The 12,770-nt window shown below is 38.2% G+C and overlaps 1 protein-coding gene across 1 annotated transcript; it reads left to right on the forward strand.

Annotated features, from left to right (window-relative positions):
• The first annotated feature begins 11,124 nt into the window (after window positions 1-11,124).
• LOC107828856 (heavy metal-associated isoprenylated plant protein 26) lies at window positions 11,125-12,190 on the forward strand. The gene is made up of 2 exons (XM_016656242.2): window positions 11,125-11,345; window positions 11,620-12,190. The coding sequence occupies exons 1-2, from the start codon at window positions 11,253-11,255 to the stop codon at window positions 12,004-12,006; spliced, it is 480 nt and encodes a 159-aa protein (XP_016511728.1). The 5' UTR covers window positions 11,125-11,252; the 3' UTR covers window positions 12,007-12,190.
• Window positions 12,191-12,770: the final 580 nt, after the last annotated feature.

A 12,770-nucleotide genomic window follows, 5' to 3' on the forward strand; every position in this document is an offset into this window, starting at 1 on the left:
CATCATCACCGGTGGTCACATATTTGGCATCATCATGCTGGACTCTGTCCCTAAGGACAAGCAAATGTGGATCATCATACTGGCGCTCTCTGATGCGATCATATAAAGAAGACCGAGAAACCACACAAGCCAACACCCGACTAGGCTCCGAAATATCCAACCTCATGAACCGATTGGCCAAAGCCTAAACATCAACTGCAAGAGGTCTCTCCCCAACTAGAATATATTCCAAACTCCCCATACTCACTGCCTTTCGGCTCAAAGCATCAGCCACCACATTGGCCTTTCCCGGATGGTACAATATAGTGATATCATAATCCTTAAGCGACTCCAACCATCTCTGCTGCCTCAAATTAAGATCCTTTTGCTTGAACAAATGCTGAAGACTGCGATGATCAGTGAACACCTTACAAGATACTCCATACAAGTAATGCCTCCAAATCATCAATGCATGAACTATGACAGCCAACTCCAAATCATGAACGGGGTAGTTCTTCTCATGGGGCTTCAACTGCCGAGAAACATAAGCAATAACTCTACCCTCCTGCATCAACACACAACCAATCCCAACTCTTGAAGCATCACAATACACAGTTTATGAACCTGAAGCTGATGGCAAAACCAACACTGGAGCTGTGGTCAATGCTGTCTTAAGCTTCTGAAAGCTCTCCTCACACTCGTCCGACCACACGAATGGAGCACCCTTCTGAGTCAACTTGGTCAAGGACGATGCAATGGATGAAAATCCCTGAACAAACCGGCGATAATAGCCTGCTAACCCAAGAAATCTACGAATCTCTGTAGTTGAGGACGGTCTGGGCCAACTTTGAACCGCCTCTATCTTCTTTAGATCAACCTGTATACCCTCGCTGGACACCACGTGTCCCAAGAAAGCCACTGAACTGAGCCAAAACTCACACTTGGAGAATTTTGCATAAAGCTTCTCCTCCCTCAGTCTCTACAACACAACTCTCAAATGCTCCGCGTGCTCCTCCTGACTATACGAGTACACCAGAATATCATCAATGAATACAATAACGAACGAATCCAGATAAGGCTGAAATACACTATTCATCAAATGCATGAATGTTGCTGGGGCATTGGTTAGCCCGAAGGACATAACAAGAAACTCATAATGACCATATCTGGTTCTGAAAGCAGTCTTAGGAATATCTGAATCCCTGATCTTCAACTGGTGATAACCCGAACGGAGATCAATCTTGGAGAACACCCTCGCTCCTTGAAGCTGATCAAATAAATCATCAATGCGAGGCAAAGGATACTTGTTCTTGATTGTTACTTTGTTCAATTGCCTATAATCAATTGTGCCATCCTTCTTCTTCACAAACAAAATCGGTGCACCCCAAGGGGACACACTAGGCCAAATGAACCCCTTATCTAGGAGTTCCTGAAGTTGTTCTTTCAATTCCTTCAACTCTGCTGGTGTCATACGATATGGCGGAATAGAAATGGGTTGAGTGCCCGACACCAGGTCAATACCAAAATCAATATCCCTGTCCGGTGGCATGCCCGGCAGGTCTGCAGGAAAAATATCGGGAAAATCCCTCACAACTGGGACAAAATCAATACTAGGAGTCTCAGCTCCAACATCCCTCACAAATTCTAGATATGAAAGGCAACCCTTCCCAACCATACGCTGGGCCTTCAAGAAAGAGGTCACTCTACTAGGGATATAATCAATCACACCACACCACTCGATCCGTGGTACACCCGACATAGCCAAAGTGACTGTCTTAGCATGGCAGTCTAGAATAGCACGACACAGAGATAGCCAATCCATGCTCAATAGCAATATATCCACTCGGGTCTCCAAACCCCCAATAGTCACCATACATGACCGGTACACACGGTCTACAACAACAGTATCTCCCACTGGGGTAGATACATGAACAGGTAAAGCAAGAAACTCACGGGGCGTACCCAAATAACGAGCAAAGTATGATGACACATAAGAAAAGGTGGAACCGGGATCAAATAATATAGAGGCATCTCTGTGGCAGATTGAAATAATACCTGTAATGACAGCATCTGAATCAATAGCATCTAGCGTGCCAGGAAGTGCATAGAAACGGGCCTGACCGCCCCCTGATTGACCTCCCCCTCTGGGGCAACCCCTAGCTGCATGACCTCCACCTCTAGCTGGCTGGGCAGGTGGTGAGGTAACTGGAGTAGTAGTCGAGGTCTGACCCCTCTGCTGAGATGAACTAGCCATACGAAGAGGACACTGCCTCCACACATGTCCAAACTCTCCACACTCATAACAACTATCGGGTGCTGAAGAAGGGGACTGAAGGGAACCCCTAACACTGGAGTGACCAGCTGATGCACTCGGCATAAAAGAACCCTGAGCTGACGGGGCACTAGATGAACTCTAGGCTGGAAGGGCACTGAGTGATGACTGGCCCCGCTGAGATCCATGATGACCATGACCCGAAGATGCCCCGCGATACTCTGGGCAGGCTGACTGAGCATGCTTGAAAGAATGGCCTCTACCATACTGAAACTGGCCCCTCGAAGAAGCACCACTATAACTGCCAGATCCTCGAGGCTTCTTGGCCTCCCTCTCCTCTCGATCCTGATAGTGAACCATCTCAATCTCGCGAGCGATATCGACCACCTCTCGAACGTAGCACCCAATACCCTCTCTCGGGTCATAAGAATACGAAGGTGATAGTTAAGGCCATCAACAAATCTCCTGAACCTCTCACGGTCTGTCGGAACCATCCAAATGGCATGATGAGCCAACTCAGAAAACCTCGACTCATACTATAACACAGTCATATCCCCCTGTTGCAACCACTCAAACTGTCTATGCAACTCCTCTTTACGGAACTACGGCACCTACTTCTCCAAGAAGAGAGTGGAGAACTGCTGCCAAGTAAGGGGCGCTGCTCCAACCGGCCTACGTCTCTCATACGCCTCCCACCATGTGAAGGTAGCCCCAGTAAACTGAAAGGTGGTAAATGCCATACCACTAGTCTCAAGAATCCCTACTGTACGGAGCATCCGCTGACACTTATTAAGAAAACCCTGGGCATCCTCGCCCTCGGCACCACTGAATGATGGAGGCTGGAGTCTACCAAACCTCTCAAGACGACGTTGCTCATCATCCATCATAACTGGCACAATAAACTCCTAAGCTGGTGCAACCGGCTAAGCTGGAGGTGCCCCCAGTGTCTGTAGTCCTTGCACTACTTGCTCAGGTGTGCGAGCAGCGGGGGTTTGATTGCCTCCCTCGGCCTGTGAAGTAGCTGCTACTGTAGTGGATGAAACTGCCTGAGCCAGGCCAGTGCAAACTGATAAGATCTGTGCCAAGGCCTCCTGAAGACCCGGAACCACGATAGGCACAACTGGTGCCTGAACTGGTGCTGCTGGAGCATCCATAGCGGGAGCCTAATCCGGAGCCGGGGCAGCCAGTGCATCAACAGGTACTGCCCTTGCTACTCTGCCTCTGTCATGTCCATGACCCCGTCCACGGCCTCTACTGGCCTCACTGGGTGGCACTGGTGGTCGTCCACCTCGTTCGGTAGCTCGCGTCCTCACCATCTGTGAGAGAATGGAATATCAGAAGTTTAGTACTCGGACCAACAAGTTCGCACGACAAGAGTTTCAAGAATATGAAGTTTTTCCTAAAGGTTTTGCAGCCTCTCGAGGATAAATACAGAGGTCTCAGTACCGATCTGCGAGACTCTACTAAACCTGCTCATGACTCGTGAGAACTAAGTAACCTAGGCTCTGATACCAACTTGTCACGACCCAATCCCCGAACCCGGTCGTGATGGTGCCTCTCGTGAAGACAAGGCCAGCCAGACCAAAACAGAACACCTCTTTTAAACAGATAATCATCATAAACACTTGTAACGTATAATATAATATTCATAAATTGCGGAATTTAACGATAATAACAGCAGGAACCATCCCGACACAACCCAAACCGGGGTGTCACAAGTCATGAGCTACTACAAAATCTGTTATAGGTCTACAAAGTACGGAATCCGATACAACAGTCTGAAGAAAACATAAATGATAGAGGATAAGAGAGACAAGGGGTTGTGGACGTCAACAGCTACCTCGTAACTCCAAATCACTGCCTAGTCTGGAGGGAATCAGCGCTCAGGTACGGACTCTACTATACCTGAATCTGCACACACAGTACAGAGAGTAATGTGAGTACTCCGACTTAGTGAGTAATAATTACAAATAATGACTGAAAGTATGAAAATACGTAAAGGCACAAAGCAATTCCATATCAAGCAGTAAAATCACTTAAAACAGTAAATCAGTGAAGAAATCAAATGATATTCCTTTTTAAAACAAGTAAAACAGGTAATTTAATAGGTAATTAACAAGTAGAAATTTGCCCCTCGGGCACAGTATCAATCGCTCAGCATAGTATCAGCCTCTCGGGCTCACTCTCAGTACAGTATCAGTCCCTCGAGCTACCTCACAATCACTCAGCATAATGGTCAGCCATTGTTACCTAACCAAATTGCATCATACAGTGTCATTGTTACCACTGTCTCAAATCACATGGGTACCCGCGCTCACTGTGGGTGAGCAGACTCCGGAGGGGGCCTTTACGGCCCAAGCGCTATATCAAGCCACCTTGTGGCATCATCACTCAGCATATCCTCACATCACTCAAGCCACCGCATGGCATAAATAGTATCTCAGGCCCTCAGCCTCATATCACTCAGCATATCCTCACATATGGCCCTCGGTCTCACTTAGTCCCGAAATCATCATAAGCCCCTTGGGCATTAGTAAAACAGTAGTTCTCAGCCCAAAATATGATGTAGAAATATTATTTAAGTTTCAAATCTGAGTAAAAGTGGCTAAGTTTGTAAAATAGTAGATATCAACAGCACTGAGTTCAAATAATAAGTCAAGTAGTGAGGAAATAGTGATAAAAATACCCGAAGGGTTCAAATAGTTGGCACGAAGCCCAAATATGGCAATCAGCCCAAATCATGATGATAACAAATGAATTTCAGTCAAATATTCAGTAAAGTCATCAATCGGGATGGACCAAGTCACAGTCCCCAGTTGTGAAAGACCACACTCTCATCATCCAACGCGTATCTTGCCTCAATATAGCACTACGATGTGCAATCCGGGGTTTCAAACCCTCAACACATCATTTACAACCATTACTCACCTCGAACTGGCTAATTCTCTAGCTCGCGACGCCTTTGCCCCTCAAATTGGCCTCCACACGCATCGAATCTATCCAAAATTAGAACGAATACGTCACAATATGCTAAGGGAACAAAGCCCAAGCGAAAACATTCGAAAAATATCAAAAATCCCGAAATTAGAAAAACCCGAGCCCCAGGCCCACGTCTCGAAATCGGGTAAAATTTACATTTTCAAAATCCTCATACCCTCACGAGTCTAACCATACCAAAATTATCCAATTCCAATACCATTTGGTCCTTCAAATCATCATTTTACATTTTTGAAAAGTTTCACAATTTTCTTCCCAAATTCCATCTCCAATCAAGAATTAAATGATGAATTCAGTGATAGATTCATATATTCTAGCCAAATCTGAGTTAAAATCACTTACTCCGATGAATTTCTTGAAAAACCTTCGAAAAATCGCCAAAATTCGAGCTCTCTAGGTCAAAATATTAAATAAAACCCAAAACCTCGTATATATAGGTACCCCTCAGGTATCAGCTACCGCGGGCTGCACCAAAACTCACACGGTCCGTGCAAGCCAGTGCGGTCCGCGCAAAGGCAACATGCGGTCGCACAGGCCTCCCTCTGCAGTGACAGGCTTTAGTATTTTGGGCATACCTTTTTCTAAGGATGTCAAAATTACAATATCTTTACCTTTCTAGAAACTAGACACGAAGGGCTACAACTTTCATTTTTGAATCACCTCAGAATTCCTTGTATATTAAAAGATATGAGCTTCCGAAATAGGACTAGCGGAATGTTCTTCACCGCGGTCGCACACCATTTTGTGCGGTCCGCATGACACCTACTGCGGCCGCGGCCGCTTTTGTGCGGTCCGCGCCAGCACTCAACGCGGGCGCACCTATTTGTGCGGACCGCATGGGTGAGTTCTGGGACCTGCAACCCCTGTAGACCTGCTACAGCTATGATTTTTGCACTAAAACATCCCGGAACCTACCCGGAACTCCCGGAACTTTAAACCAATTGTACCAACACATCTCATGACATCGTTCAAACTTGATCAAAACTTCGGAATGCTCACAACAACATCAAATCACCAATTTAACATATGATTCAGGCCTAAGAGCTCCAAGAACTCTTAAATTATGCTTTCGATCAAAAGGTCTATCAAATCTCGTCCGAATGACCTGAAATTTTGCACACACATCGCAAATGACACAATGAAGCTACTGCAACTCTCGGAATTCCATTCCGACCCCTATATCAAAATCTCGCCTATCAACCGGAATTTGCCAAAATATCAATTTCGCCAATTCAAGCCTAAATCTTCTCTACAACTCCAAAACCCATTCCGATCTCACTCCTAAGTCACAAATCACCTCCCGAAGCTAACCGAACCATCGGAACTCACTTCCGAGCCTTCTAACACATAAGTTAACATCCGGTTGGCTTTTCCAACTTAAGCCTTCTTAAAAGAGACTAAGTGTCTCATTTCTTACCAAATCCTCTCCGAACTCGAACTAATAAATTCGATCACATAAAACACGGATAACGAATCATAAAGAAGCTGAAATGGGGGAAATGGGGCGGTAACTCATGCCAGACCATACACTGGTGAAAGAGATACTTATTTGATATAGACTTGCCAATTAGCATGACATCAAATATCTATATCTATATATATATTAAAGCAAGAAAGTTACCATATATAATTGACATTATGGTTAAGTCAAGTGGCAAGCTAATAAATGTCAATAGTATATGGTAACTTTATTCTATATTTGACTAGTATATGGTAACTTTATTCTATATTTGACTATTTTAGTTTTTTTTTATATATATACGGAATTTAAATTAAAAGATAATTTTGAATTTATAGATAAAGTTCTAAAATTCGAATTTAAATTAAAAATAAATTTATCTTTTTTTATCATGTTATCATACTTAATTCAGTTAACGATCATATGCAATCATGTTAGGAACTTTTGTTATTTTTATAATATTTAAATACTACTTCGCCTCTAGAAAAAAACTACTCCATATAACTATAAAAATCTTTCACATTTAAAATCTAATAAGTATAGTTCTTTGTAACACTGTAACTAGATTTGAATATAACAAAATTCTTTTAAAATAAATGTAATATATAGGGTACACATCTATGTTTATCTAAATAACAAAAAAGAGTTTACCAAAGTAAACATATATGGGGGAGAAAGAAACATCACAAAATCCGTCAATATTAAAAAAAAAAAGTTGTTTCTTTTTTCTTCTTGAAGAATATTTGTTTGAAGAGTCAATTTGCATAAATGGACATCAAACAAATAACAAAACTTTGGCTATACAATTGCTATAATTAATTTCAATTTAGCACATTCAAGGAATTGAAGGGTATAAGATGAAACCCCTTCATTTAGTTGTAGTCAAGCTAATATTGCAAGGGTATAATATTTTTTTCGTCGAAGAATATTAGTTTTGAATCATTAGATTATGTGAAAGGTTTTTTTTTTCAAACTCAACAAGAGATAAACGACTTTTAAGTGTAACAAAGAGTATATATAAAGAAAAAAATGGTATGACGTGAAATATTTTTTTTAAATGTAAACAAATTATTTCGAAAAATTTCTTTACTTTTTTTAATTCATAGATAATAAAAATATAAGATATTTTTGAACATAAGTAGAGAGTTTTAAAATTATTATAATAGAAGTTATATCATGGATAAACTCAAAAAATCGAAATCTTATGGAATATTTACATAATATCGGGCCATATTTATAGTTTACTTTTTATAGCTAATATAAATAGATGATATACCGACAACACACGATTATACACATATTATATATGGATTATATATAAATTACACATCATCCAATTTTTTAATTTAAGTGGTCGGGTGAGCACCTATTTAGGCTGATTAGATAAAGCCAAAAGAAATATGAAATAATTTCAACCAAAGACTAAAAATATAACTAAAGTTCATATGTAGACAATTTTTATTAATACTCATCCTTTTATAGTGAAATAAATTAATTTTTTGTAACAACAGAAATAATAACATAAAAAATAAGATAAAAGAAAATAAATATTGAAAAAATGTTAGGAAGATCTAAAAACGAGAAATAAAATATCACAACAAATTTCTTCTTATTTTCATCTTTGTTGAGTATAAAAAAATTGAAAGTTAATCTCATCGATTTCAAATATATTTTTTTCAACTCAAATACATAGATTATAAGATAAAGATATTTTCGAATATTTTTTTAATTTACATTATGTGTCATTTTTAAAAATTACTATTACTAACAAACTGATATGATATTCGAATTTGAATTGGACAGCCATTTGAGTAGTTTGCATTGAGGTTAAACCAAGTATGGTGTCGAAAAATAAACTACTTGACAATTTTAAGATAATATATGCAATATTTTATAATAATAATCAACTAATTTAATATTTAATGATTCGAAGAACAAAACTTTTGTATATATAGGTATTAAAAATTCAAATTCTAGGGCTAGAGATATCGATAAACTTAAAGTGGAGTCATACTAAGATAAATTCGGCCAAAGAATCATTTAAGTTTTTAGATAGCCGATTAAAGTGAATTTTAAATTAAGGATAATATCTTCACTTGCATCATTATAAAGATAATCATTATTATAATATATATAAAGTTTTAGAAAATGAAATTTCAAAATAGAAATATTTTTTGAAAGATAAAATCATACGAAATAAGAGTTCAAGTCGTAGTATAAGAGTCACGTCGTAATCAAAGAATCATTTATGTCGTGTCAACCTTTGTGCTTTGTCATAAATATGAGTTATTATTTTAATTTGTGGCTATTTTTAGGTTCCAATGACGCCTATGAGAATAGTACAAAAAAAAATTATCACTACGCGAATTGAGAAAATGTTAGTCTTTTTTCATGTAGTGTTTCTTAATTAATATCTGACGATTATCTATAATTATTTAGAAGGTTTAAATGCTAAGGTTATTTACATATAATTCAAATAACTCGGATATTTAACATGGTTAATATCAAATATCAAAATGGAGTAAAAATAATTCACTAGCTAAAGAATTTTTTATATTTTTAGATAGACAACTAAGATGAGTTTTGAATTAAGAATAATATTTTCAATTACATTATTATAAAAATAATGTTTTAGAAACTAAAATTTTAAGAAAGAAATATTTGTTAAGAGATATCAACACACCAAATAAGAGTTCAAGTAGTAGTAAAAGAGTTAGTCTTATCCAAAGAGTCATTCATTGTCTCAATATTTGATTGTTTTACGATAAATATGAGTTATTATTTTGCTTCCCGACTATTTTTAGGATCCAATGACACCGACAAGAATGGTATCAAAAAAGAAAAATAGAATAAATGGTTAATTTTTTTCATGTGGTTAATATCCAATGATTATCTATATTTACTGAGAAAGTGTAAATTTTAAGATTATTTACATACAATCCAAATAACTTAAATATTTGACATGATTAGTGTCCGCGCATCCGCACGGATACTAATACTAGTATATCTTATAACAACAGAAAACGTATCTACAATCAGTAATATAGTAAATGATATCTATAGATAGTTAATTACCTCTAAAAGATAATGCTTTATGAAAATTCTCTAATAAATTCCTCGATTTTCTTTAATAAAGCTAAGCTAGTGGTCCAGACAGAAGCCACTGTGAAATGAATGTCTTGATTAAGCGATAAGATCTTCATAGTTTTTGGATTTGTAGCATTATCTAATCACAGTTTTTAAATACCAATGACATTTGGCTAAATTATACTGCTCTGCTGGCCGACTCGTTCTCATCATTTTACTTTGACCGAAATCTAAACACAAGTACTTGAGACGAAGATAAAGCATACACGTTTCTAGCTGGTTGTAAATATGGTTCTTTGACAGGCAGTCCTATTCAGCTTAATCTAATTTAACAGTCATATGAAGATATCCAAGTATGGAAAGCAGAATCAAAGACGAAAGGCATAATACTATTAGGGGTCGTTTGATTAGAATATAATTTATACTGATATAAGTTATATTGGGATAAATTATGCTGGTATAAGTTATATTGGGATAAGTTATGCTGAGATTAATTATGTTGAGATTGTTGTTTATTCATTGTTTGGTCTGTTGTATTAAGAATGATAATTGCATAATTTCTAAAAAGAAGGTATAAGTTATACCGGTGCTAATTACCCCACCTTCTATAAGGTATAAGTTATCTCAGTGTTAAAATTAACACTGAAATAACTTATACCTGATTTGCTAACCAAACAGTGTATTAAGGTGGCATTAAATTTTTATAGCACCTTTATACCTTCTTATACCTCATACGAAACGACACTTAAAATATTAATATTCCATCGGGAGTATTTATAGCGATAGTCAGTGGAGAACACCTGGAATCAATAAATTACGTGATAACATCTGACCGTGCTTTAATTTGTCAAAAAGTATTATATATAATTGATCGCTATGTTTTATAAATAGAAAATAAACCTTAATTTAAGATTGAAAATGAAGTCTTAGAACCTAGGCCTAAAACGTTGTACAAGTCCAATTATAAATGCTACGTATGCCGCTGGCAACAGCTAGACTAAGACGAGGATATTATCTAGGAAGATATAATTTGCTACTTAATTTGTGTAGTTTTCTATAGGAACAAAACAATATTATGATATTTGGTCAAGGACGGTGTAAAAGACGGATGGAGTGGAGCAAGTCGTAGGTTTTTAAGACTGCGATGACATCCGATTTCATCATTAACCATGTAAATGGCATACCTCTAATTTTTGGATTACAAGAAGAGGATAAGGTTCCAAATTCCCACTAGATGAAGAAAATGATGATGTAGGGCACCACAGTTGCCACATGGTTCCATCACATTACCGCTTATGGCTTATATATAACTCGTGGCTTATTTGTACTAGCTGCACGTACAGATCAACAAATTGCTAGCTGCTGCCCTTTATATATTCTTCGACCGTCTACTTACTGCCCATACCAGCATTTTGTTTCCAAATTAAAGTTAAGGAGTTGCTCATTTGTGCAACGAAGATGGGCTTGCTAGATCACCTTTCTGACCTCTTCGAATTCCATCGAGGCCACAGCAAAAAGAAGCTCAGCAAACTAAGGAAAAGGCAACTTGAGGTATGCTCTTAATTACGTGCAGAGCTGAATTAATTCAGGATTTTTATACGAGAGGGGCATAGTATTTTGCTTAACCGGTGCGTCTTAAAGGCCTTTAGTGTTCAGGGTGTCAAGTACTTTAAATTAATCATTTTTAAGATATACGAATTTTGCCTGAGGCTTATGGGTTTGGTGACCCCTTACTATTAAAACATAGGTCCCTCTCCGATTACGTGCATGCTTTAAGTAAATAGGACGTTCTAGTATATCTTACTTCCTCTGAGATAATTTGTAGATGGTGGAGATAAGAGTGAAAATGGACTGCGAAGGTTGCGAAAGGAGGGTGAGGAAGTCGGTAGACGGAATGAAAGGAGTGACCAACGTAGAAGTGGAGCCAAAGAAGCACAGATTGGTAGTTACAGGTTATGTGGATCCAGATAAAGTGTTGCGTCGAGTAAGGCATCGCACAGGAAAGAAGGCTGAGTTTTGGCCATACGTTCCTTACGACTTGGTGGATCATCCCTACGTGCGCGGTGTGTATGATAAAAAGGCTCCAGCAGGATACGTTCGCAACGCCGATGGTAACCCGCAGACGTCAAGCCTTGCGAGGGCAAGCTCCACAGAAGTCAATTATATCACTGCCTTTAGTGATGAAAATCCTCAGGCATGCACGGTTATGTGATGCAGAAAGTTGCTTGGTTCATTCAAAAGCTCTAATTAGAAGTACTAGGAGGAATTGCGTGCAGTCAATTAGCTAGTCGATGTAAGGTTGTTAATTAAGCTAACTTTTGTTGTATTGAGTATGACGATATATAGTTGTGTCATATACTTCATCAGTCTGATTTTATTTGTGCGATTTTCACGAATCTGGTCTCCTTATAATTAATTATAAGTGCTTTCCGCTGAATTATCCATGTAATGAACAAAATTTTAAAAACACACATTAATACAATATATATCTGCAATTGTTACGAAAAATTATGAAAATAGCGGTACTTAGCACTTATTACTATTTGGTATTTGTTTGATCAAAAAGTGTTAGAGCTTTTTCTTAAACTAATTAAATAAGAAGACTTTAGGTAAATCCCAACCAACGATAATTTATTCTAGATCTAAGATAGAAGATGAGAGTAAGCAAGCATACACACATAAGATTTAATTTTAACATTGATTAAATTCCATTATATAAGAAGAGGATGACGATTTTCATAATGTATAACAATCAATGAGGAATACATGGATGGAAAAGGTCACCGATTTTTAATAAGGTAGAACTCTATATATTTGGCGTGATAAGACTAACGATTTATGTTAAAGATCTGAGCTTCCTTGCTTCTTTCTCCTTCATGGGGGAGAGAGATGAAGATCCCTCCTCTTTTTAGGGAATATCTCTATGTTTGGATTTGTTCTGCCCTTCTTGCTTCCTCTTCTCACTTAGTTTATATA

The sequence above is a fragment of the Nicotiana tabacum genome, chromosome 3 (assembly GCF_000715075.1).
Source record: "Nicotiana tabacum cultivar K326 chromosome 3, ASM71507v2, whole genome shotgun sequence".
Taxonomy (NCBI): Eukaryota; Viridiplantae; Streptophyta; class Magnoliopsida; order Solanales; family Solanaceae; genus Nicotiana; species Nicotiana tabacum.